Source organism: Colletotrichum chrysophilum, assembly GCF_026319265.1.
Source record: "Colletotrichum chrysophilum strain AFK26 chromosome Unknown scaffold_53, whole genome shotgun sequence".
Taxonomy (NCBI): Eukaryota; Fungi; Ascomycota; class Sordariomycetes; order Glomerellales; family Glomerellaceae; genus Colletotrichum; species Colletotrichum chrysophilum.
In genome coordinates, this window is record NW_026517340.1 from 167,583 (window position 1) to 192,732 (window position 25,150).

At 54.2% G+C, this 25,150-nt stretch overlaps 5 protein-coding genes across 5 annotated transcripts; 4 read left to right on the plus strand and 1 right to left on the minus strand.

Annotated features, from left to right (window-relative positions):
• Nucleotides 1–6,274: 6,274 nt before the first annotated feature.
• COL26b_006898 (uncharacterized protein) lies at nt 6,275–9,488 on the plus strand (the record flags this gene model as incomplete). Its single annotated transcript, XM_053179709.1, has 2 exons — nt 6,275–6,537; nt 6,932–9,488. 2 exons carry the CDS (start codon nt 6,275–6,277, stop codon nt 9,486–9,488), a joined length of 2,820 nt encoding a protein of 939 aa, XP_053036355.1.
• Nucleotides 9,489–10,101: 613 nt separating this feature from the next.
• On the minus strand, nt 10,102–10,837 carry COL26b_006899 (uncharacterized protein; the record flags this gene model as incomplete). Its single annotated transcript, XM_053179710.1, has 2 exons — nt 10,102–10,495; nt 10,632–10,837. 2 exons carry the CDS (start codon nt 10,835–10,837, stop codon nt 10,102–10,104), a joined length of 600 nt encoding a protein of 199 aa, XP_053036356.1.
• An 823-nt stretch (nt 10,838–11,660) lies between these two features.
• On the plus strand, nt 11,661–12,353 carry COL26b_006900 (uncharacterized protein; the record flags this gene model as incomplete). The annotated part of the gene is made up of 1 exon (XM_053179711.1): nt 11,661–12,353. The coding sequence occupies one exon, from the start codon at nt 11,661–11,663 to the stop codon at nt 12,351–12,353; it is 693 nt and encodes a 230-aa protein (XP_053036357.1).
• A 7,963-nt stretch (nt 12,354–20,316) lies between these two features.
• Nucleotides 20,317–22,745, plus strand: COL26b_006901 (uncharacterized protein; the record flags this gene model as incomplete). The annotated part of the gene is made up of 3 exons (XM_053179712.1): nt 20,317–21,487; nt 21,956–22,476; nt 22,638–22,745. The coding sequence occupies 3 exons, from the start codon at nt 20,317–20,319 to the stop codon at nt 22,743–22,745; spliced, it is 1,800 nt and encodes a 599-aa protein (XP_053036358.1).
• Nucleotides 22,746–23,926: 1,181 nt separating this feature from the next.
• On the plus strand, nt 23,927–25,051 carry COL26b_006902 (uncharacterized protein; the record flags this gene model as incomplete). The annotated part of the gene is made up of 1 exon (XM_053179713.1): nt 23,927–25,051. The coding sequence occupies one exon, from the start codon at nt 23,927–23,929 to the stop codon at nt 25,049–25,051; it is 1,125 nt and encodes a 374-aa protein (XP_053036359.1).
• Nucleotides 25,052–25,150: the final 99 nt, after the last annotated feature.

A 25,150-nucleotide genomic window follows, 5' to 3' on the forward strand; every position in this document is an offset into this window, starting at 1 on the left:
CGAAGGATGCATCAGGCTCCGACGTGCTCCAGAGCACAGCAGATGAAGTTGTGAAATACATGCGGATGTTCCGGAGGGCCGCCCGTATTCGTGGGCAAACGATCAACTGAACTGCCACGGGAAATACCGATGTCAAGTGAAGCGGACGATTCGGAGCATTCTGCCCATGTATACCCAATGGAACCCAGTTACTTGACTGAAGGACAGGCAACAGCGGAGGTTATCCCCCCAAGACGCTATTCATTCGCACCGGACCAGCCTACATGGCCACGACAGTATTGACAGAGAGACAAGGGGAATGAGGAATGGTTTTGCGAACGGCGTCGCCCCGTAGGAGGCACATTCTGCTAACGGATGGATCTATTGCGCGAAAATGTTTAAGAGGTCAGAAAACCCAAGCTCTACGTATTCTTTAGCGCATCTCACTCCCTCAAGCCCAGCACGATCCATTCCCGTCCCGTACCAAGAACTTCCGGGCTCCGGACTGTTCCGCGGGAATCAATGATCCCACTCGGGCCGTGTGGCATTCATTCGTGATATGCTGAGACGAGCTGCGGTCTTGGGACTCTCTGTACGTGACCCAAGTATCCGTAAGGGGCTTAAGCAAAGGTTTGGTGCGCGATTGCAAGCACTCGCCACGTTGCAAATGCTGCAGGCCTTGAGTGCAAAAGTCAGAGGCAACATTCACATAATCGACAATACCTGTCCGTACGGATACACCAACAAGCTTAGCTATCCGTACTGCGTAGATGAGCCTGTCAACAATTTTGCGTCGGCCCCATTCCTTCTAGCAGGGGTCCGGAGCGCTACCCAAGCAACTCCATGCTCGATTTGTACCACACTTGCACACCTCGAGCTCTAGGCTCAGGCACAAGACGATAGCTCAGAGCATCGCCAGGGGTTCCGGTCCATTCACGAGCCATCCGCGCACCATCCGCGCATCATCGTCAGATCTGTGATCTCCGACCCCTGCCAGCAGAAGCGCACGAGAGCGCCAAAGACGGACGCGAGAGGTCCGGCACCATCGACAGGCTGCGGTGGGGCAGCAATTGGAGACCGTTTGACCGTCCATTGCATACCTCGCGAGGCCAGATGGGGTCGGGTGCAATGGGAATTATTGTCCAAACGCTGGGGCGGTAGACCAGCCCATGCGGCCAGCCAAACCCAAAGTAGGTAGGCAGCGCGGTTTAGCAGGAGGATACCTACGGTATGTATCTATCCATCGTACGGGGCTTCAAGCCTGTCTGATATTGACGAGGATGCCATTGTTATGGCTTCCAAGTTGCGGTGTTTGGTTGCATGTCTTCCTTGGACGCGGTCCCAGAGAAATGCCATGGTCGGGTCGAAGGGTGACGGATGAGGAGGATGCGACCAGACTGTAGCTGGGGTTCGCAACGCAACACGACACGTGAACAGAACAGACGAGACGCCCAGAAACCCTAGCCAGTGGCATCGTACGGGTGGATGCATTGCAGAGTCACGTTGGTGCAGACTGCAGTCACTTATCCGTACGCACCACGACCTCAGTTTGTTTACCTACCTTACTTGGACCACTTTTCTGTGGAAAAGACCGTGACTCCCGCCCGAATCACCGAGACCTAAGCTAAGGTACTCAGGCTGAGTTGGAGGAGGTCGGCAGTTTGTCGAGGCGCCGGGCTTGGCTTCCTGTCAGACTCTGGAGCGGCGTCAATCACTTTGCTTCTTGCAGGTTTTTTTTCTGGGTTGGGGGATATCCGTTGAGATGGTCCAAATATGCGATACGAGGCAGTGTGTGCGGAAAATAGAAATCTGGAATGGGTCGGCGGCAAAGCCCACCTGATGGACTGGAAGTGCCAGGGTGGAGAGAGGTTGTGTGTGTTGTTTCGTTCCAGGTACAGTGTCTTTTAGCGCGCGATGAAGCCGGAGGTCCACGCTGCTTGGCCACCTGCTTGCTCAGCGATGGAAGGCAGCGTGGTCCAGTCGCCGCGTCGTTCCTTCCCACATGCTTGCCGTGCCCGCAAGGCGAGTTACATAAGGCACCTCAGGGAACGCACTTATAGTACTGTAGCCATCGTATCGCACCGCACCGCACCGCGTCGCATCGCATCGCATCGCATCGCATCGCGTCACATCATATATCACTGATCAATAGCCACTTTCCGAGTCAAGTTCGTGCAAAAACATGGAACCCGCAGCACGCACTACCTTATGATTCATCCACCTGCTAACATCTGGAGGTCCAATGCGTCATTGCCTCTGTTGCTTTGCATGTAACAACACCATGCCTTCCTGATACCTTACTTAGGCACAGCCAGGCGAGCGTTGCAGTTGTGAGCTTCTGGTCCACTTCACGCATGGAACAAACAGGTGCCACTATTCAAGCTCCAGGATTATCGGCGAGTCCTTCTGGGGCTACGAGCAGGTAGCGCTGCGCTAGAGCCCCCTGGAGCCATCGTCCTGTGCTCTCTTTTGATTCGCGTGTCGCATTTGACCGAACTACTGCGTAGCTGGCTTTTCTGAGGTGGGCGGGCGGCCTGCAAAGTTGGTCGTTGGTTGTATTGGATACTTCCCTGAGTCACTCTCTGTGAGGCTCTTCATGGGAATAAACCGTCGCCGAAAACTACTGACTGGTTCATGGCCTCTGCTGCCTCCAGATCGAGATCACCAGGGCTACAGCCGGGAAGAACAGATTGCACAGGACAGAAGAAGCAACCAAGCCCGCTCCGTTTGTGCCTCCTCCTTCTCCCGCCGTGCTTCTCGGGCTGGACATCTTCGGTCAACGCAGCCTAAAGGCCAAAAGGCTGCATTTGTACTTACTTGATACCTAGAAAATTGCCCACGGAGCGCGGAGACAGGGGAATTACCTACCTTCCACGCAGGCCCGCTCGGCCCTGGCTGAACTCCCGCCGTTCAATCGACAGTCGGTCTTGCGTCAACGGCGCGCCCCAGATCTCGAGTTTCTGCGAGCGCTGAGAACGGCCGAGCTGAGGTCTAATCGCGATTCGCGTCTAAACATTTCGCCATTCTGTCACGACCACAGCAGACAGACATCAGCAATAGCAACAGCAACAAGCCTCAAAGAGTGGCGGTGATCCAAGGTCGCAGGCTGGCCTGGCGTTCACACGCAACCAGCCATTCATTTCCCGGCACATGGCTTCGTTCGCAGCCACAGGCACAGGCACCATAGGCAAGGCGTGCAGCCCAACGGAGCAAAAGAAAAGAAACTATGAGACATGGCACACTGTTCAACGGACGCGGTTGTCACTGGCCGCCGTTGGATTTGGCTAGTTTATGTGAGTCTTCAGCGTCAATCCGTACCTACAATTTTGGATCTTTACGGTGTACGGGTAAGTATGTATTCGTTGAAGGCGGCGGCAGCTCCGAGGTCCAATTTCACAACGCCCGGCCTCGCGACCGACGTTGCCGCCGGTACGAGGTCGTCCAGGCTTCCTTCCCTATTGACCGACCAGGATGCTCGCCCTACGCCGCACACACGCACACACAGCCAGAACGTGAGGCAGTCCGCTGGGATTTGCTCTTCCATTCAAAGTTCAATTTGCCCAAGTTAGTCGTAAAGCTTGCTGGTGTTGTCTGAACATCTCCGGCTGCAGGGTTCAGCCGATGTCAACAGGTTTTCGCAGCAGGGCCAAAGAACGGAGGCGGGAAAGCTTGCAGGACGGGAGGCTGGGCAGGGTGGCCCGGTGCAGCAAGCAGCACCGCATGGGACGAGATGGCGGGGCTGCATGCTAAAGTACGAATACCGCACGGCGTGGTGGCGGGAACCTTGAGGGCGGACGACGCCGTGCAACATACCTTGGGTAGGGTATCTTACGCAGTAAGAAGCAGTCCAGTCCTACTTATTGGTACCATTGGTGGTGGCATGGTAAAGGGGAAATGAGTGATTGTTCCAGCAGCACACGACGAGACTAGGCCGAATGAGTCTCCCCGTCAAAGGGTTCATGGCCCGAAATGTCACCCAGCCCACGAATTTTCCGAGCTAGAGGGAGAGACAATGGCGAAAACCTCCGGAACTTTGGACGACGCTGTGCCGACGGGAGGCGGAGGACGGGGAGCTTGAAGAGGCAACCCAAGGCAAAGAAGCAAGCAAGTAAGTCAAGAAGCCGTCGGTCTTCCACGCTCTGTCTCTGTCTGTTGCTCATCTACGGATACTGCATAGCACGAATAGTCTGCGCTCATGATCAGAGTTCAGCATAGCAGCTGCAAACCACCGACCGCATCGCCCGGCCCACCGTGTGGTTGAGCTGGCTGATTGTCTCCGGGCCATCCCATACCATACCTAGGTGCCTTACCATGCCTCCATCCATGCCATGCCGTCAACTTTCAAGCATCCCTCCCCTTGTCCACCATTCTCCACCCACACCCCCCTCCCCCCCTTGACCCTGAGCCCCTGGACCCAAAGATTTTTTAGCATTGCGTACCAAGGAAGGACAGACACTAAGAAAAAAGGGACAGAGGCAGGCAGAGGCACACCTCAAGGCGCATGAGAATGCATGTTGTCGGCGGGCCGGCCACGAAGTAGTGGTCATTGGTGGATGGTTCTGGTCTTTGGAGAACGTGGACGTCGACAGAAGGCCCTGCCCTGCCCTGTTGGCCTGGCACGTCTTCTCCAGAGCAACAACTACTGAAGTGTTGATTGCTTGATCTCTCCACCCTCAAATGGAAGTGCGTTGACAGAGCATTCACTCGTACCTATCGTGTCTACGTGAGCAGAAGAAGATCAGATCAGATTGACTTGGCCAGGCTGAAGCCTCAAGCCTCAAGCCTCAAGTCAAAAGAGAGACGCGACGCCGAGAGTCAGGGTCAACAGACAGACAGAAAGACTTCTTCTTCTTCTCCTCCTCCTCCTCCTTCTCTTCCCCCCTCCAACAACCCATCCATCATCCACCCCCGTGCCCCATCCTCTTCCCGACATCCCCTGCTGATGCTCGGCCTGCCTTAGCTGACCTTGCAGTCCACTTTACTACGGCCCATGTACATAGTACTGCGTACGGATACCCTCTTTCTGTTCCTTGCTGTGCCTACTTACTGATCGGATCGCCTCCTCTTGCTCCTCCTCCTCCTTTCCACATTCCCCCTCGTTCGCTCCAACCTCCCGTCGTCTGCTTCGTCGACCCTCGTTGTTGCTGTCATCATTTGCTGCATATCCCTTCGTATCGCGCCCATCCGGCCCACGACTCGAGCTGTTCTTATCCCTTTCATTCGTTCTTCATATCCTAATTACCCCATTTCCATCCCACATCCCCTAGTCAAGCCCGCGTGCTTACTTGCTTATCCTCGTCTCTGGCCTTGTAGTCCGCTCCGGTCTGGGCCCAACTCTCTCTCACCTTGTTGCATCTTTTTTTTTATTTGCTTCTGGATAAAAAAAAAGTTCTGGATGAGATCATACGCCTTTTGATTTTACGCCCTGGCATCGCATCGCATCGCTTCCTATCGCATCATCGCACACGCTCTTTGCGCGCAGTATAGACTAATATCCAACCCGTCACCGGCTCATCTCGTCTTGTCGTTCCGCCGACTCTTCGTTTCGTCCTACGACCTGTGTTGGCTCGTTGCAGACCCCCTTCGGTAAGTCGTTGGCCCATTCCTCTCGTCATGCCTCATTCCACCACGGCTTTCAGCCCTCTAGCCCTTTGGACCACGACCCATTACATATTTGTCGTTTCCCCCTTTCGATTCGCGACAGTCAAACACGAAGCGCACGCGGGAGAATCGACCACTGTCGGGTCTGGTCCATCGCTAAGGCTGTCGGTGGCCACCCTGCCGAAATACCTACCACCTTCACTCCCCGTTTCCTGGGCCCACGCTGGGTCGCAGAGACAGAATTTCATCCGCATACACTCTCACAACACCTCTCTTGCCTCACCTCCATACATCCAATCCGGCAGAGCGAGACAATCAAGACAGGCGGACAGACATTCACAAGAACACAAGGCCCTTTGCATTCATAGCTGACACTTGGGTTCCTTCGCCCGCGCAGCATCTTCTCGCTTATCATCCTACCGTATCACGCTCCGCAGCGCCCACTGACACGAGCCACAACAAAGCCGACCCGAGTCTCAGCTTTTCTGTCGTCATCCCCTATCAGCTGACCCGCCTCGTATCGTGATTTATTTTATTTTATTTTTGTTGACAACGGTTCCGACTCCCAAGCGAGCGAAGGGCAACCACCCGAGGAGTTCCATCCCGAACGGCCCTCCGTCTCCTATCGACCCCCGCGCGTAGATGCGCGCCGATTAAAATCCCGCCGGGGATCTACGATTTGCCGTCGCTCTCTATGCCTAGATTCTCCGTCGCTTTTGGCAGGCGGCGATCGACCGTCAACTCCGAGGAGTTCCTCCAACATGGGCCGGTAACAACAGGGGATCAGCAGCAACAGCAGTCCTCCTTCCGTGTACTGGAGAGAACCGAGGTTGGAGGCAATAAGTCGTTTGACGGCGGACACAGACTGCTCAAGGCGGCAACAACAGCGATTCCGCCCAAACACTACAACGACCTGTCTTTGGAGGACAACATGTTTGCAGACGTGAAGAACAATCGGTATGTGCATCCACCCCGTCTCCTTGCCCCATTCCATTTCCAGACACACATTCTCGGCCCTGGCAAGAAGCAACAAGGCGTGGGAGACAGAGAGAGTGCAGAAAGAAAAGAGTCCGAGCGGAGGAAAGGGAAGAGGGAAAGGAAAGAGAAGGGGACGAAAAAAAAAATAGTAACTGTGCCTGGCATGCATTCAATAGCGGCATGTCTCGGACCCAGCGGTGAATTCCTGGGCTGTTGGCCATCGGCTGGTGGTCCTCTCTCTCCCCCCCTAGTCTGCAATTCATTTCAGGGCCAAGGCAAGGATTGTGTCTAACGTCGACTGACTCAGCTTAAGGGGAAGTGGGTCATCCAATACCACGAAAACAACTTCGACAGACACCTCGTCGCGCCACAGCAACGTCTCGACCACACCGTCTTCGGCTGACCTCGGTGCCCAAGGCCCTCAGGAAGAATGGAGAAATTCGATTAGGAAATCTCATACCGACCTGCCGCCTCCTCCTCCAAAGCATAGTTCCGGCGGATTCCTCAGCAAAGCCGGCAGGACCTTTTCCTTTGGCGGTCAGAAGAAGAACCAAGCCTCCGTCTCTTCCGTTGACGAACATCCTCTGCCTCCGCCGCCCTTGCCCTCCCAGGCACTGGAGGACGACTCCAGCCGCAGACCTAGAGGCCTCACAGCTTCCACAGCCAGCACAGCCACTCCTCCTAAGCTTAGCGAGGAGGAATTCAACCTCAATTTTGGCAGTGACTTTGGTAATATGTTCAAGGGGTCCGGATTCGACAAAAGAGCTAGCCAAATGACGCTAAACGGAAACGACAAGTCCAACATGGGACCTCGCTCCCTCACCACCAACCGTGTCAACCAACCTCAACCTTCACCCATCAAGATTGACAAGTCCATCAAAGTTGAGGCCTCCCCTTACTCATGGAGCAGCCAGCACTCCAACGATAACCTTCTACACGACGACAACATGTTTCGCTCCGGCCCCGGCTCTCCCACCAATACTGACCGCACATCCGTACCACCGCCACCAGTTCCTCGTCATGGCTCACCGCTCGCCTTCCGCAACAACGTACCGTCTGATATCGTGGAGGATGAAGACGCGAACTTGTTGAAGGACTCACTGGCTGCCAGCCGCTTCCTTGGCAACAGTCAACCCAGCAACCCATCTCCACAAGGAAGGTTCCGCAGAAATGAAGACACATTCTCGACAGGATGGGATGAGACGGACAGTAAAAAGGAAGAGGAGAACATGTTTGAAAATAGCACGGCTCGCCCACCCAAGCCCACGCACCACTACAGCTCTGGCAGCGGCAGCAACCCGAGCCCGCCTCGAAACAAGGTCATGACTCCCGCCGAGTTCGAGAAATACCGCAAAGACAAGGAACGTCGGGACAGCGTCAGCGAAACCGTGAAGGCATCCAACGAAAGCCGAGATGACGATGACGACCAGTACGAAGATGATGAAGACGACATGGAGAAGGCGAAGTTGGCTGCCAAGCAGAGGAGGAAGCAGGAGGCGCACATGGCGGTCTATCGACAACAAATGATGAAGGTGACTGGCGAGCAGCCAAACCTTCCATCCGAACATGCTGCTCGTCCCAGCCTGTCAATGTCCCTCAGCACCCCCAACCTCGCCATTCCCCCGGGCCCATTGACCGGCAAGTCAGACGCATCCGAAGAGGAGGACGAAGAAGTGCCACTCGCCATATTGGCCGCCCACGGGTTCCCGAACAAGAACAAGCCACCCACTCGCCTCATGAACATGGCATCGAACCCTGACCTGAGATCTTCGGTCCAGTCTCAGCCCCCTCAGCCTCAGCGCCCCGGGTCAAGCATGGGTGAGGGCACCGGTCCAAGAGGAACTAGCGGTGGCCATCTCCCCGCCTTTGCACGGAAGCTGCCACAGGATCCTTTCCTGGGTGCCGGCCTGATCAACGCACCCCCACGCGAATCTCTGACTTTCGGTGGTGGCTCGCCGGCTCCTGGCGCGGCCCCGGCTGTTCCCATGGGCGGCCTTGTTGGAGTTATTGCCAGCGAGGAGCGATCTCGGGCCCTGCGTAGAGGCAGCCCCAACATTGAGGCACAAAATGTCAATCCTTTCACTGGTGCCCCGGTCGACCCTGCCGCAGCAGTCCCGCCGCAGATGATGTACAGCAACATGAACGGTATGAACGGCGGCATGGGCCAGATGGCTGGCATGGGCATGGGCGGAATGCCCCAGATACAGCAGATGCCTCAAATGCCCCAGATGCCCCAGATGATGCTCACTCCAGGAGACCAGGCTCAGATCCAAATGACTCAGCAGATGCAGCAGTTTATGCAGATGCAGATGCAGTTCATGCAGATGATGGCTACGCCAAACCAGATGAACATGAACAATGGCATGGCGAGGCCGATGAGCCATGTCATGACGCCGTCGATGAACGACAGCCAGCGACAGTCCTACTTTGGCGACTCTATGCTCGAGCCCCCCGGACTCGATTCCCGCTCCAGAACCATGAGCATGGTGCAACCCAGCTCGGCTTCGTGGATCCAACCCGGAGGTGGCTACCCCCCATCCATTCACGGAGGCATGGGCGGCGGCGGCGGGTATGCGCCCAGCATTCACGCCCCAGGCCTTGGGTATGCCCCCTCGATAGCACCCTCGGAGCGAAGCAACGTGGGCTTACCAGGGCGTTACAGACCAGTGACGCAGGCTCCCGCACCCTTGGACTCAGGTCGGCGCATGTCCGTAATGTCGGGCGCTAGGGGCTGGGACGAACCGCCCAAGGTGATGCAGCACCAGCAACACCAGCAGGAGACCAAGACCACGCTGCAGAAGGCGAGCAGCAACTCTGACGATGATGACGAGGAAGGATGGGCCGCCATGAAGGCCAAGAAGGAGAAGAAGCGCTCTCTGTGGAAGACGAAGAAGAGCATTGGCAGCGAAATCGGAGCTTTAATTTCGTAACGGACATGGGGAAATGCAAGAGAAAAAGGAGGACGAGACCGAGGCTTCATGGGTGGGAGCATGGAAAAACAAAAAGACTGGACATATACGACATAACCGCAAGCCACGCTCCTCATACGGGACTGTGTCTAGGGTTTTGCCATTTTTGAGACGTGTGAGCCTCTCGAGACACACCTTACCCTTGTGTATACTTTTTAAGGGATCATCTTTTTCAGGCGTCGTTGTGGGAGTGAAAGAGCAGATGGAAAGGCTCGGATTGTTCAATACTCAAAGTCATGATAGACAGCTCTTGGTGCAATAATCTAGTAATGTTGGAGAACCCTCGAGGCACATATCTCTTCTCGATCGCGGGTCTCAATGCAGTCGGCGCCGTCTATGATTGATGCCACGTCCCTGTCAATCAGATCGAAGTGAGGTAGCAATATTTCTCTTGGCCTAACAGGTAATGTGTTGGGTGGATTTCTGCCCATGATGTGTGGTAGCGAATACCCCTTTTGGGAATTTGTGCCTTGTTTTTTCCTCCTCTTTTTTTTTTCTTCTTCTTCCTAAGCTGGTATCCGTCGTCTACAATAGTGTCCGCTCAAAGAGGTGCATGCAACAAAAAGAGCCAGACTTACTCAATCTTGCCCGCGGTCCAAGCCTTACGCTTGACGCCCAATTCGACCGCAGCAAGACCCCAATCCTCGCCGTGGTTGTGGCCACCGGAGGTGATACCAGCGCGGGCCTGGGCCTGCTCGTCGTTCAGGACGGTGAGAACGCCAAAGATGACCGGTACACCGGTGTCGAGCTGTACGCGCATAAGGCCGTGAGACACAGCGTCGGCGATGTACTCGAAATGCATGGTCTCGCCCTTGATGAGGACGCCGACGGCGATGATGGCGTCGAAGGGGCCGCCAGATGTTTCGGTGGGGAGGGAAGTCAGGTCTGTGGTTGAGGCGCCGAGAAGGTCACCGGCGGAGGAACCGGAGCCAGCTTGGGCTGATTGGACTTGGGAGGCGGAGAAAAGCCTTGAGGGAAGAAGCATATCAGCGGCAGGCCCTATTGGGTTGGACAATGTTTTCGCGCATACATTTCGCGCAGGCTCAATGCGACCGAAGAGGGATGGATCCTTGGGTAGGGGAAGGGGCAAGGGCTTGAGCTTACCTCTGCACAGCGAAGGGGAGCTCCCAGGATCCCGGGACAGACTGAACGACGATGTTGGACTCCTTGACACCGCAGCCGAGCAGCTTCTCCTTGGCGCCCTGAACGAGGGGCTCGATGATGGTCGGGTTCCAGCGGGCGTGGACAATACCGATGCGCAGGGCGCTGCCGTCGTGCTCCTGGGGGGACGGTCCCTTGATGCCGGACATTTTGGTCAGGAGGTGTTCGAGAAGATGAGTTTAAGAGATGCCGTGGGTATAGTATGCAGACAGGTGTGGTGGTGTTGGTGGTGGTGTTCAAGTCGAATGTACCGGATTGCGTGGTTAAGAGAAGGAAGCAAGGTAGCTTCTATGGCGGGGTGGATGATGCGGAAGGGGGGGGGTGATGACAGCTGGGAGCTACCGACGTCTGTGTGCTTATGAATTGGGCGGGCCGGCTGACTGCTCGGTGTTCGGGTGCGTGCCTTGCGTGCTCTCAGGGCGGGAGGGAACGAGAAGGCGGAACGGGACCTTGCGATGCGGGGCATGCGGTTTGAGGTGTTGCGTGCCTGGGAAGAAACAGCTGCGGGGCTTTGGCGCTCTCTTGGATCTTGCTAGGTGTGAACCCTGCAGCAAGTGGAGGAAACATGCGCAGCAAGGGAGCTGCAAGCTGCATCCGTCTCCAGCGGGATGGGAAGCAAGGTCAGGCCGCGGTCATCCCGGCTGGTGCCAGGTGCAGAGGCTTGAAGCTGGCAGTGCCCATTCGCCATTTCCATTCTTGGAAAGAGTACTCGACTTGCTTCACTTACATGGTTCCTGCCTTTCCCTCTTCTTTCCCCTCCCTCCTAATGCCCTCTCTCTGGGCCAACTGCAGAAACTCCCATGTTTCACTGAAATTGATCTTTTCACTTATCGTGCATCTCAGAGGCGCGATCTGCGATCGAAAACCCTGGCTTTCACAATACCAATCGAGAGCGAACCCGCTTGGGGTTAGCTTCTCGTCCATGTACACCATTTCGATCAATTAGACCTCTCTCCTTCGTTTTCGATCACCATGCCAATTACTCGGCTTCCTCTGACGACTGTACGCCGTCTAGGCTCTTCCGTTGTCATCGTGACCCCTGTATCGCTCGTCAAGGAGCTCGTTGACAACTCCATCGACGCCGGCGCAACTAGCATCGAAATCACCGTCTCGGCCAATGCCGTCGACAAGATCCAGGTCCGAGATAATGGACTTGGTATCGATTCCGAAGACTTCGATGCCCTTGGCCGGCGATCACACACCAGCAAGCTTCGGACTTTCGAGGAGCTTCAGTTCAAGGGCGGCCAGACGCTTGGATTCCGTGGCGACGCACTCGCAAGCACAAACATCATGTCGAAACTCACCATCACAACCAGGACGGCCGAGGATCCTGTTGCGAACCTTCTCACGCTCAATCCTAATGGGGGAGGAATCTTGGCCCAGAAGCCCGTTGCCGGTCCCGTTGGAACGACAGTCGACGCCTCCGATATCTTTTCCGGATTTCCTGTTCGGCGGCAGCAGGCTATCAAGGAAAGCAAGAGAGCCCACAACCAGATCAAAGAATTGCTTTTCACGTATGCTCTGACAAGACCTCGGATCAGACTCTCGTTGAAGATTCAAAGCAACCACAAACTCTCTTGGTCTTATGCTTCCACTGCTGGGGCCGACGTCAGGGAAGCAGTTCTCCAAGTCTTCGGCAACGAGCTCGTTTCTCAATGTGTCTAGAAGACATATAGTGGCAACACCTTGGAGGGCGGGGCGACGCGGAGCAGGCCAGACACTCCGGCCTCTATTCTCCGCCTTGAGGCTTTCATGCCGAAGCCCGGCGCGAAACCAGCTGCGATAGCGGGAAAAGGATACTTCATCTCGGTTGATGCTCGTCCCATGACAACCGCCAGAGGTACCATGAAGAAGCTCGTTGGGATATACAAACAGCATTTACGCAAACATGTCGGGGCTTCATCAGAGAACCTCAAGACTCCATTCATCAGACTCAACATTGAGTGTATACTTGGCAGCTACGACCCGAACGTGGCCAGGAACAAAGACGAGGCTCTCTTTGCGAACGAGCCGAAGCTTTTGGAGTTGTTCGAAGACATGTGCCAGGATTTGTATCAGAACTGCGATGGTCAGGCGGACATACCCAAGCAAAATGTTGTAGTTGAGTCATCAAGCTCTCGCCAGGGTGGTATGGAATTAATCTCACACAATGACAAAGAAGTATGGTTGCTAATTCAGAGACGGCTATCAGGACATCTGTACAACCTAGAGGCCACACCCGCTGAGAAGGCCAGCCATGTAATTAACAGACAGCTCGCAAGTCCCCCTTCAGATAGGACTTTTGCGGTTGGAAGTTCTGCCGCGTTTGCCAACAAAGCAGGCGGCTATCATGACCATCCAGACAGAAGTGCCTTGAAATATACCACTCACCTAGCGGATGACACTCTATCCTTGGCCAATGAGAAGACGTCTCAAACCAACAGCAGCGAGGCACAGATATCACGGCAAGATTCTCTAGAATCCTCTAGTGATTCTGGGCTGACTCAGTCTTTCCTCCGGTCGAGTTGGGACGTCGACATGGCAAGAAGTAACACTGCGAGCCCGGTGGAAGATACACGAGAAATGTTTCTTAATCCGCTGCTCTCAGACATTTCCGAGCTCCTGAGTACGCAGAGAATGGAGCAAAGCCAGTGGGAGAAGCCAAACCCGTGGTCTCTAGCCAAAAAAGCAGCGAAGAAAAGTGGAGGGATTCATAGCGATCATTCGAAAAATTCGGCCGACATTGAGCAGAGTGAAGACAATACCACTGCCCCGGTCCTCAAAGAGTCGACTCACATCCCCAACGTTGAGAATGTCGTGCATGAGACGGAGAGCATGACCAAGCTGGTTCCCGAAGACCGAGAAAATGCCCTTGGTCAACTTTCTCAACGCCACCAGGCACTTGCTATGCAGAGGGAACATGCACATGAGACAGATGACTTCGAGTCGTCCAGGTTGAGAACGCTCGACGCCCCACATGGTTTTCCGCAGGACCCAAGCCACATAGGCGTGCCGCGAATTCTCGGAGATGAAGAGCAATTCCAGCGACCCGGACTGAGACACGCATTCGATGATCTTCCAGACGATATTGCAAGGGATTTGGGTTTACACCGGCGCCGCGCACAAACACCACATCCATCTACGATTCGTGGCCAAGACAATTTCTTTGGAACTCCTCCGTCTTCTTCGAGTCCTCTGCACAAGCCATTTCGTGTACCTGCTCGTGCAGAGGTCGGTAGACAAGAACGAAGCTCTGCTCGAAGTAACCGGCCCCGAGGTGCTCAAGGACAACCAAGCGTTGGGGATCGCAAGAGAAATGGACTTAGTCAAAGCAAGCTTGCTTTCAATGCCACCAAGAGCTTGAAAAGCTCACAGCCCGGAGAGTTCCTACACGCCGCTGCAGGTTGTAGTCCTCATGGAGATTTCGATGATAATTATGATGCTGAACCAGAGATCACCTGGCATTTGCGGCATAACAGCCCCAGTCCAACAGAGAGGGACATTGCTGGTGCCATTGAGAGGTTGAACGCTCTTCGTCCCAGGTCTCACAGCATCATTCACAAGGACTTGGACCGTTCTGTCAGCCTGAGTCCCACAGAGAGAGACATTAGCAGTGCTGTATCAAGGATGAAGGTTCTCCGCCATCAGAAAGACGCTTTCGAACCCCCAATCGAAGATACGACGTTCAAGGAAAGAGGGAGGCCCCTTATCCGAGGGTCGACAACAACTACGTTGGAGATATCACCGCGTGGATATCTGAGGAAGAGACTGGCATCGAGGTCTAGATCAAGGAACAAGACTCACAAGAGGATGAAGTCTGAGTTGCTGCCCTTTGAAAGACCCTCCGAAGAGTTATACTTGCAGTTGAAATCTCTCATGATCGATCTAAGCCAACTGCGAAAACAGGCCACAAAAGCTTTCCCTTGGGATCTGTATGTCTCCAGGGACATACCAGAGTCGCCGGCATTTGATCTAGAGCCGGCAGAAATGGATGATATAAGTAACAGACTTCAGGAGATCGTGGCTGAATGGGCGTTTGACAAGTATGCAGTGGAGCTCGACCTCGAAATTGACCTGGGCGATTGGCTTTGTGGGGATACATAGAACGGCTGTTTGACGATGATTTCATGGAACACTTACGTCGGATGGAGATACTGCACGGAATAAATTATTCGATGCGTACTGGTAGAGTTGCAAGTCCCCTTATATAAGGGGGAGACAGATAGCATGCCAAATAAGAGCTACCGTACTTTATATGCTGATTGTGAGGTTATCCCTTGGCCGCATGTTGAATGCATTTTTGTAGGTTGAAGTCTTTCAACAATGTCGTCGTTGTGTTTTCTCTGCTCTTATACTTCCCCGTGAGGTGGTTTGGCCCACTGCTGTTCAAATATATTTCAATACACGCGACATGAGAACCATGGTGCATTCAGTTCGACTCGACCAATGGACTCATATAGAGGAAGGATCTACGTGCAGGCACTCACACCAAAACACTTGACATTTGATATTTGCGCACCGGTTTACCGACCCGCTCCGGACGACCAGGACGACAACAGCCGGGACGACAGCACTCAGCAAGACAGCACAGATACTCCACAGAGAATCGTGGCCACATGTGAATGGGCATATACAGCCGCAAGTGAAACCACAGTACCCAGCGGGAGTCACGTATCACCGCCTGAAGAGCAGGAGCTAAGATTGGCAACATGCATCGGCCCAGTAACACGCTCGAACGCCATCTCCGCGTTGCCGTATCGTATTCCCACGGCTTGCTGCATGCCGTTCATCTACTGCCACCAAGTGTAAAGGTCAAGCCAAGCTAGCGACCCGTGACGCATTTCTTAAAGACTGGCAGAAGGTAGGGGTTTTGGAGAGTGCGCATCGTATTTACGATGATGACCCGCGTGGACAATTCCGCCGAGGGGCGCAGTAGCCAAAGAGCTCCTTCTCTGCATTACTCCGGAGCCTGGTTCTCTAATAGCGGCGCGTAACCAGCCTCTGGGAGAAAAAAGCCTGTGGCCGGGCGATGTGGCTTGCCGGAACGGCGCATGTGAGAGGGCCCGGTGGTGTGGGATCCGTATTTTCCTGGGACTCTTCTCTGGCGTTCCTACTAACTTCAACCTTTTCGAGAGTAGAGGCTGGCCATGGGAAGGAAGACACCGGTAGAAACAAACGGCTTTGCATATGTGTTGGATAATAACGCATGGTGCTTTTTCATTCTTTTATTATTATTATTATTATTATTATTATTATTATTTATTGTCCCTTCTGACGTGCCCATCTTGCGTCGTCGTCGGAACCCCCATGAGAGTTAGAAGGCGTCACACCTTTGGCGGGCACGCAGTGCATCAAATCATCAATTGAGAAAATAAAGTCCATATGTGGACATGGGTAGACGTTTCCAACGACATCTTAACAGGGCGACCATGGACTACGGAACATCGCTCGGCAGTCGGCTCCGTGTATGCGAATGGAACTCGACTCGGTCATGGATTGTTGCTGTTGGTTTCCCTGCTCCGATTTCGTCATTTGGCTTGCGGGGCAACTGCAACCATGAGAAATGGTTAAAAGGGATGGACCATACTTGTAATTGTAATTAAGGTGATATTCTCCACCTAGACTGAGATAAAGGGATCAAATGTTACTCTCCCACGGCATTCGTCGCTGGGGACGGGGGACGACATTGGGGAAGATGGAGGTCTGTTGGGCGGGGCGGCTGTACATTAGTTATCGAGTTCATGGTTCAAGAATCATGTGCGTGCGTGCGTCCTATCCTGGGATGACATTAGGACTACGTACGAATAGCAATGAGTGGCATGCGCGGGGAAGACTTCCGCAACCCTGCAGTGCCGGCGGAGTTCCATTTGACGCTGAAAGTAGCCGGCTAAGGCAGGGACTTGAGCGAGAGCTGACACTGGGATTGGGTTGTGCTGGGAGAGCGGTTCGTATTACTGATGTGAAGGTCAGCTAGGAATAAGATCCTTAACTACTCTGGTATGTCTCTTGCTGCGGATGCCGGTGAGGTGATTGGGTGAGCCAGCGAGTTCGCTATCAACGTGGGATGATGACAGGAGATGTCTCCTGCGGCACGGCATATGTCCACTGGCTGGAGCTGGACGGGCCCTTTTGTCCTCGGGGAGACTGTGCAGACTACGTAAGATGGTTGTTGCAACGATACCTGCGCGAGAAGCGTAATTCAACGTGGAATGCTATCGGTGTAAACCAGGCACTTGATACGTAGTTTGAGCACATTGGTTGCCGGGGCCTGGGTTCGTATGGATGAGGTGCCCAGCTGTGCGGATAGGGGTATAACAAAGCTGGTATTATACATGGAGAATCTGGCAATCACAATTGAATACTGTTGCATGTCGGCGCCTGTTTCTGGGTCTTTGCACACATTGACGCGGGTCGGTCGATCACTTTGCGACGCCATCGCGGCTTGGTGGCCGGATGCCTTGGAAAAAGTCTTAAAAAAGTGCATGTCCTTGGGGGCAGGGCGATCTCGATGCGGGACTATCGCGGTTGCCATTACTACCTGCTACATGGTTGATTGCTATTGCTGTCACTGCCGCTGCGGTGTTTTGTCATGGTACCGGACAACAAAAAAAAGATGACTGATGAGTGGTGGCCGGGGTTTCGTCTGAAGTCGTCATAGTTTGTCCTGCCACTGTCTGGCTCAGCTGTGTTCCCGGCAAGTGCTGGTCCATGCGCGCTGGTCCTCATCTCCGTTCAATTGGAGACTGCGCGATGCGCAGTTGGTATCCCAAGATCAAGGTTCTTTAGAATAACTTAGACGACGGTTCGCCGGTTAAGGCGTGGGCAGGACAAAGCCGCGCACACTTGGGGGAGTTTGGCGTACTTGCCATATGAGACACGGCCGGTACAGGCGCATTGCGATGGCATTAAGCGTTATCTTAGCCAGAGACAAGAGTCTCAGTTTCGGGTCTCACACCAGCTGGCGAGAGTGGTACGAATAGGAATCTGCGTACTTGCCTCTTACTGGAGCATGATGCGGAATACGGGTGCTTCCCAGCGGCACGTCATAGAGTGCCAGTGCTGGGGGGTTTTAGACGGGCATAGGCACCTACCTACCTTTAGCCAATTTGAGCAAATGGACATTTTTTTCTTTTCTCCCCCTTCCCCCCTTCTCTTCTTGCCATGCGTCCATCCCGCCCCAGCAGTCGGGCCCTCTTCAATGTTACGCCGTCCCCCGGACAGTCTGCACTGACAGACGGCCGTGGGTAGGTACGGATACCTAGGTTAACGACAAGACCAAAAGAAGGGGTCTAGTTCGCAGAGCAAGTGTCGACAACACTAGGCCTGACCTGATGCTGGTTGAGGAATTCTTACCTGACATGACCTGAATTGAAATGGACCAGACGGGCAACGACGGGGCTCGGCTGCGCCTTACTGAGTGGAGACCGCATATCTGACTGGGGGGGCCCAACGAGCGTCCAACCGGCAACTTTGGACTCGGCCGGGGGTCCCTTGGACCAGTGGCTTTTCTGGCCAGGGGGGCGGGGAGCAGTGAGGGAAGGACGTGGGCGAAGGAAGTGGAGGACGGTGCTGCGCTGGTGAGCAGGCAACAGCAGATTCCATCCATCGCGGCGTACCTTACCTTACTATGTAGTAGGTAGGTCAGGTAGAATAAGGTACCTCCTGACAATCCAATGGCCTCGCGCCAGCGCACTGATCGGTTCTCAGTATCGGAGGGGATGCTGGTCCATGCCCTGTCCTTCCCGTCTGCACCGAGGAAGAGGGAGCCGCGGAGACCCAAAGAAGGACGACTTGACAAGGGACGAGGGATCCAAAGAGACCAGACTGGTGTGGACGGGATGGGATGCTCAGCCACTGGGGGGGCCTTGGAGTGGTTTCGTTTCCGCGACGCAACTTTCTGGGCCAACGATCCGCTACTCGCTAGGTGTTCGTAGGTACCTTACCTTACCTTACGTTAGCTGGTGCTGCGGTGCACAGCACAACACACGCCTGGCAGCACAGCACACGGCACCCTGGCATTGGCGTTGGCATTGGCATTGGCAGGGGATGGGCATGGGGATACTTTTTGTTACCTACCTTAGCTGCTGTCTTCCCATTCCCCTACCTTTACCCATCTTTTGCCCGTCTGCCTTCCTTGCATCTCGCCCACCCACCTACCTAACCTAAGGTACCTTACCTATTCGTACCCGCGCAACATCATCCCGTCCAATCTTTCCTGGCTGTGCTTGCGTCTGCACCACCACCACCACACCTCGCTTTACTCAGTCAGACACTCTCACACACCCGTCTGCCGTTTCTCTCTCGCTCGCCCCTCCTCGGATTCCTCTTCTCTCACCTTACGCTGTTTCTCCGACACCCCATCTAAACGACTTCTCCATCCATCCAGAATTGTCAACTCTGCGAACCGAACAGTACGGTCGATCCCAAAGCTCAACTGCGTCGAGCGAACGAACCGAACATACCTACAAGACTGGAGGCCAGGCGAGGCGAGGCGACTACAGCGGGGCCCCAAGATGCCGAGATTCTAGAACACAATCTTGTGTTTCTCTTCTCTTCTTTCCTGTGTGTGCCTGTCGTCCATTCTGTCCCATCCGGCTTCAGCGTCAACAACACTCGTCCATTGCGACTTCATAAGCTGGTTCGAAACATGCGAACCCATCGCAAAGCCCCTCCACAACACCAGCCAGACGCTCCTCGTGCACCAAGACATGAAGCCTCTCCTTGCTATGGACACGGAAAACTCGCCCCTTCGCTACCACTCCAGGCTATGACATCTTCACGTCCGCTGCCGACCTCGAATCAGACTGCTCGCTCGTTTTCCCGAGAACACCGATATCTTCCATCCCTTTCCGCCATGGACTCGGGCCGTCGGCGACCACGGCCACGACCGCCGCACTCAAGCTTCCCCAGCGCCGCCTCTAGCATTCTTGGCATGCTTCTCATCACTTTTGCCTGCCTACTTATTCAACCAGCCGCCGCCGTCTTGATCCCTTTCGACAACTGTCTTGACAGCTCCTACACACAGGCCGAGACCGAGACTGGCGTCCCTAATCTGCAATGGAACGCCCTCTATGTTGACGCTCGGTTCGACAACCAAGATCCCGCGCACAATCTTCAAATAATTGTCTGGGGAAATGTCACAGGCTCGTATACTGTCAAGACTAACGACACAGTCCCTAGTCCAAATGACCCCTCGTGGAATGACCCCTCAAGTACATTTGGCAAAATACTTGAAAGACCCGACGAAAAAAATCTCACGACTCTTCAGACCAGGGTAAACGTGTTAAGCTATCAGCCATTCTACAACAGAAGCGCGTTCTGTAACGACAGTCTTGTCAACGGGTCCTGCCCCCTGGCCCCTGTCTTTAAGACTGTGTAAGCTGCCTTCGTGTATGTCAATTTCCAACCAAGCTAACTAGACATCAGCGAGAGCCCGTGGGGTAACTTGCCGTCGGTAAACCTGACTCAGGACTTTAACTCTTCTTACGCCTTTTCGTCGTTCGCTTCGACGTTTCTAGTCCTGTACGGCAACACAGCCGCCACGCAGATCAGCTGCGTATCGGCAATCGTAACCCCTGATCTAGGCAGCCTTTCAGCACTTTTGCGCTACCTGCCACTCGTCGTTCTCCTCTTCGTCGGGTTTGCAACCATGTTCGCATCCGTCTTTAGCCCCTGGGGCTCGACAGATATTTTCCACTGGACGACAAACTACGGCCGAGACGAGGATTTGTTGCGCTTGGTGACACCGGGTTTCGGGGATTGTCTTCAGTACATTCAGTTTGTTGCGCTTACTGGTGGCTTGTCTATTAACTATCCCGGATTCTACCAGCCAGTTGTAAGCCAGGTAGGCTGGTCGGCACTGATGTTCAACGAAAGTTTCGTGAGCAAATCGCCAGGCTGGCAGGCGATCCAGGATGGTATCTATGTGACGAATGCCACATATGGACTTCACCGATATGCACAAATGATTGGTATGTCCGATGTCGAGGACATCTGGGCCGGTACAATGGTTTGGGTATGCGTCATTGTAGGAGCCCTTTTTGTTCTGATTCAGCTTGGCTTCTTCTTCCGTTGGGTATTTCGACTTATCAGCAACACTCCCGAGGAGGATCTCCGCGCCAAGAACATTCCGTTCTCAGTCGGCAATATCGTCCGGGTCGTATTCAACTACCTGCTACTACCAATTGTCGCCCTCTCGACGTTCCAGCTCGTTGTCGCCGGCCAGTCCCAAGAATTTGCCGTTGCGTTGGCTGTCATCACTTTAATCATCTTGATCTGCTTCGCCGCGTGGCTGCTGTACTTGATTTTCAAGACCCGGCCGAGAGCAGTTCTGTTTGACGATCTGCCTACGGTACTCCTTTACGGACCTCTCTACAACACATACTCAGACGAAGCTGCGGCATTTGCACTGATACCGGTTATTCTGACGTTCATTCGTGGCATCACTATCGGGGCTGTGCAGCCAGTCGGCATTGCGCAGATCGTCATTCTTGCTATATGCGAGGTCATCTACATTTTGACCCTCCACGCATTTCGTCCTTTCCAATCTCCAACATCGATGAATGCATACCACACCCTTTTCTCCGTTCTTCGTTTCGCTACCGTTATGCTGATGGTAGCGTTCGTTCCTCAAATGGGGGTGACAGAAGGGCCAAAGGGGTGGATTGGGTACACCATCTTGCTCATCCACGCGTGTGTTTTGGTTCTAGGATTTATGCTCAACGCCCTCCAGACAATTATCGAAGTCACCGCACGACTTCTTGGTGCTGGCGGTGATGATACCCGGGGTTTACAGCGAGGCGGCTTATCCAAGATTTTCGGTATGCGGCAGTTGCAGCGGCGCACTTCTCGACGAAACAATGGGCCTTCCCGAGCAAGTCAACTGTCAACTACCGGCATGCTTGACGCAGACGAAGCGTCGAAGACTGGCTATGTGATGCGTGGGGGTAGGCTAAGGAGTGAGTCGGCAGGCAGTGGATTTCTACTCAGAAGCCAGCACCGCAGCTCTTCCGCCCTTGACAGCATCGATCCCTACACCGGACAGGTTCGGAACTTCGACAGTGGCAGCAATTTTACTCCGACAACTCCGGGTGAAGTCAGCACCTTCTCATTTTTACCGTCACCTGCTGCTGCAACCCGGCCACCAGCTGCCGTGACGGTGGAATCCGCTGACCCTTATTACCGGCCTCCGCGACGTCGCGGAGATACACTCAATGGCTCATCCACCTCGCTGAACCGGCATTCAGTGGCTGAGTCGCGTCGGTATAGCCAAGCAGGCACACATCTAGGGGATGCGACTGCGGATCTTGAGGCCCAGCTTTCAAGAGGACCTACACCGGCCCCTCAGGCTATTAACTTGACGCCGAGGGCAGACTATTCGACGAGGGAGGTCGACTTTTACTACGGCGTCAGAGGCCCGGCGCTGAATTCGGAAGGGGTGGGCCGCAAGCTTGGAACCGGTCCAGCCGACCCTACTGGTCCGATGTCCTCGGCTGCTGGGTGGTTCCGCAATTTCTTTGGAGGCAAAACCAAGGAGAAGGGCAAAGGTTTTGAGGTCGTACGTAGCTCAAGGATGCCACCTGCTATGCGCGCAGCAGCCGATGCAGAGTACGAGGCTGAACCTCCGCCGGAAGGTATACCTGTGGCCATGGGCGTCCTCAGGAACGGGCCGATCGAGTCAGATGACGACGAACCCAAGAACAAGGCGACTCAGAAGCATGCCGATAACGTGGAGAATGCCGAAAATTCGGACAACCTACTCAACGATGATGGGGTTTCAGTTGTGTCATCGGACTCGGAAATCGAGACGGTTAGCATTCCGAAGGTTTCTGACGCACCGCCTATGCTTCCCGGGATCGCGAGTTCGGGCAGTTTCAAGCTCCCAAGTCGAGTGGCGTCCAAGGCAAGCCGACAGGCGTCTCAGAAACACAGGCGCCAGTCAACGGAATCAGACATTCCTGAAATTCCAAGAAAAAGCTCGAAAAGGGATTCGGCCGTGCTCCGTGGACACTCACCCACGCCATCGTTCAACCTGATCCCGCCAACGTCACCCACGGGGCCTCTATCAGGTCCGTCTGATGGCAAGATGCATACGCCGGGCAGCTTAGCCTCATCTCCAAACCCCGGTCGTCTTCCTTTTGAGCGTTCAAATTCTCACCAGAAACGTCTTTCATCCAACGGATCATCCATGGAAGAATTCAATATTCGTAGAACGCCAAGCACGGAGCGACCAACAAGTTACGGTGTGGTTGCACAACACAGCATCAGTCGAGTGGACCCTGGGTTGGACCAGCAGGTCGATCTCCTCGGCACCTCGGCAGAGCTCGTCGATGAACGAGGCCCTTCGAGCCGGAGCTCATCAGCGGAAGGACGGGCTCGTTAGCAGTACATCTCACTCCACTGTGCATTTCTTGCTTTAGTTCTTTAATTATTTTCTTCAACACAGGGATCACTCAGTTAGTACACACGATATATAGATCCACACCGGCGGAATACTGCAAACCGCTGGTTACTGAGCAAAATGAATGTGGGTTGGGAAAGGAGTCCGGTTTACATGATTTCAAGCGACGGCGTCATAAAAATCTGGACCAGGCTGGTATGTATTGGGCGGGCGGATGTTGTGCTTGAAATATTTCTCAGACAACTTGGGAGGGCTTAGGTGAGAACTGTATCTAGTCATTAGGCTTCCTTGCGAAGGTCAATAGTCCCAATGAAATAGCTCAATAATCGCTTGTGTCCTGGGCAACTCAATCTTGAACGGTCATGGGAGCAGGGCGTGTCGCATGGCAAGGATGTATCGGATGGGTGTGCACTTTTCAGAACCCTCATAGTTGCTAACGCGAACACCCTGCAATTAGCATCTACCAGCTGAATAAGCTGTCTGACCCATGTCTTGATCTGAAAATCCAGGAAGTGAAGCCGCGGCTTTCGGTGATTTCTGCTGGCCAGAACTCTGTGAACAAAAGTATTTCATTTGAGATGAGGTAATAATGTCAACGTCGGTCACCGGTGAAGCTTCGGTGTAGCATGGTTGGTTACTTACTTAGCTTGCCATCCCACTTGCTATCGATAAGATTGTGTGATAAGAATTTTTCGACAGGCCCAGTTGGAACCCACCACCAGCCCCAATGCATGCTCGCTCAACTCACTTCTCATCCATCATTCACACGATTTCTTTCTTTGATCCTAGACACTTGAACACGTCGTATCCCCTCCTTCAATTTCATTGACTCGGTCCAAGAGAACAACAATACCAAAAAATGGCGCCAACTCGCCCAAACAAAAAGTCGAAGAAGAGAATCGAAAAGAAGCCTGTCAACCCCGGACTACTCCTCGCCGAGGCAGTCGCAAAGCTCCAAGAAGGCGATCTTGAGAAAGCAGTCGCGGCTGGAAAGAAAGCGCTCGATGGCACCGGCTCGGGTGGAGACTATGAGCTGGCGGCCATCAATCTTCTGGGACAGATCAGCATTGAGATGGGCGAGATTGACGATGCGAGAGCCTATTTCATAAAGGCCGTTGAGCTCGATCAAGACGGTTCTCTGGATGAGCGCATAGGCGGCGGACCCGAGAAGTTTCTCTGGCTGGCGCAACTCAGCGAAGACGGCGGCCAGGACAGCGTGAAGTGGTTCGAGCGTGGAGCATCGTCGCTCAGGGGCCAGATTCAGACGTTGGTGGACCTACCGAAGCGCAACGAGGAACAGGAGGCGCAGCTCGAGGAGAAGAAGAAGAAGCTGGGCGGAACACTATGTGCCGTTGCTGAAGTGTACATGACGGATTTATCATGGGAGGCCGATGCGGAGCAGAAGTGCGAAGCGCTCGTCACAGAGGCGCTGTTGGTGGCACCCGATCTGGCGGAAACATGGCAGACTGTTGCCAATGTGCGGATATCCCAGGAAAAAACGGACGAAGCGAAGGAGGCTCTGAAGCGGAGTCTGGAGCTGTGGACTGACTTGCACCCCCTGGACCCCAACGTGCCCGACTTCTCCACGCGCATTAGTTTGGTGCGTTTGCTACTCGAGGTGGAAATGGAACAGGAAGCCATTGATGTGCTGGAGAGGCTCGTCGGTGACGACGATCAAAGTGTCGAGGCCTGGTACCTTGGCGGCTGGGCACTCTTTATCTTCGGCGAGAAGCAGAGAGAAAAGAAGCTGGAGAGCAAGGACGAGGAGGAATGGAAAGTCACATGGAGCACCTCGCGTCGCTGGCTGATGCGTTGCATGAACCTGTACGCCGCTCAGGATTATGAGGATGAGCGTCTGGGTGAACACGCCAAAGAGTTGTTCGCCGCAATCAACAAGGAGCTAGGCGACCCCCCGGCAGACGAGGAAGATGATGACGGTTGGGAGGATGCTGTCAGCGATGGCGATGAGGCTATGGAAGAGTAAACTACGAAAACGTCGCTCTACACAGAAGTCAATGATTAGATAGATACCTGGGGAACGAGGGATATCAAAGTGCGGCGTTTGGAGTCTGGCAACGAAAAT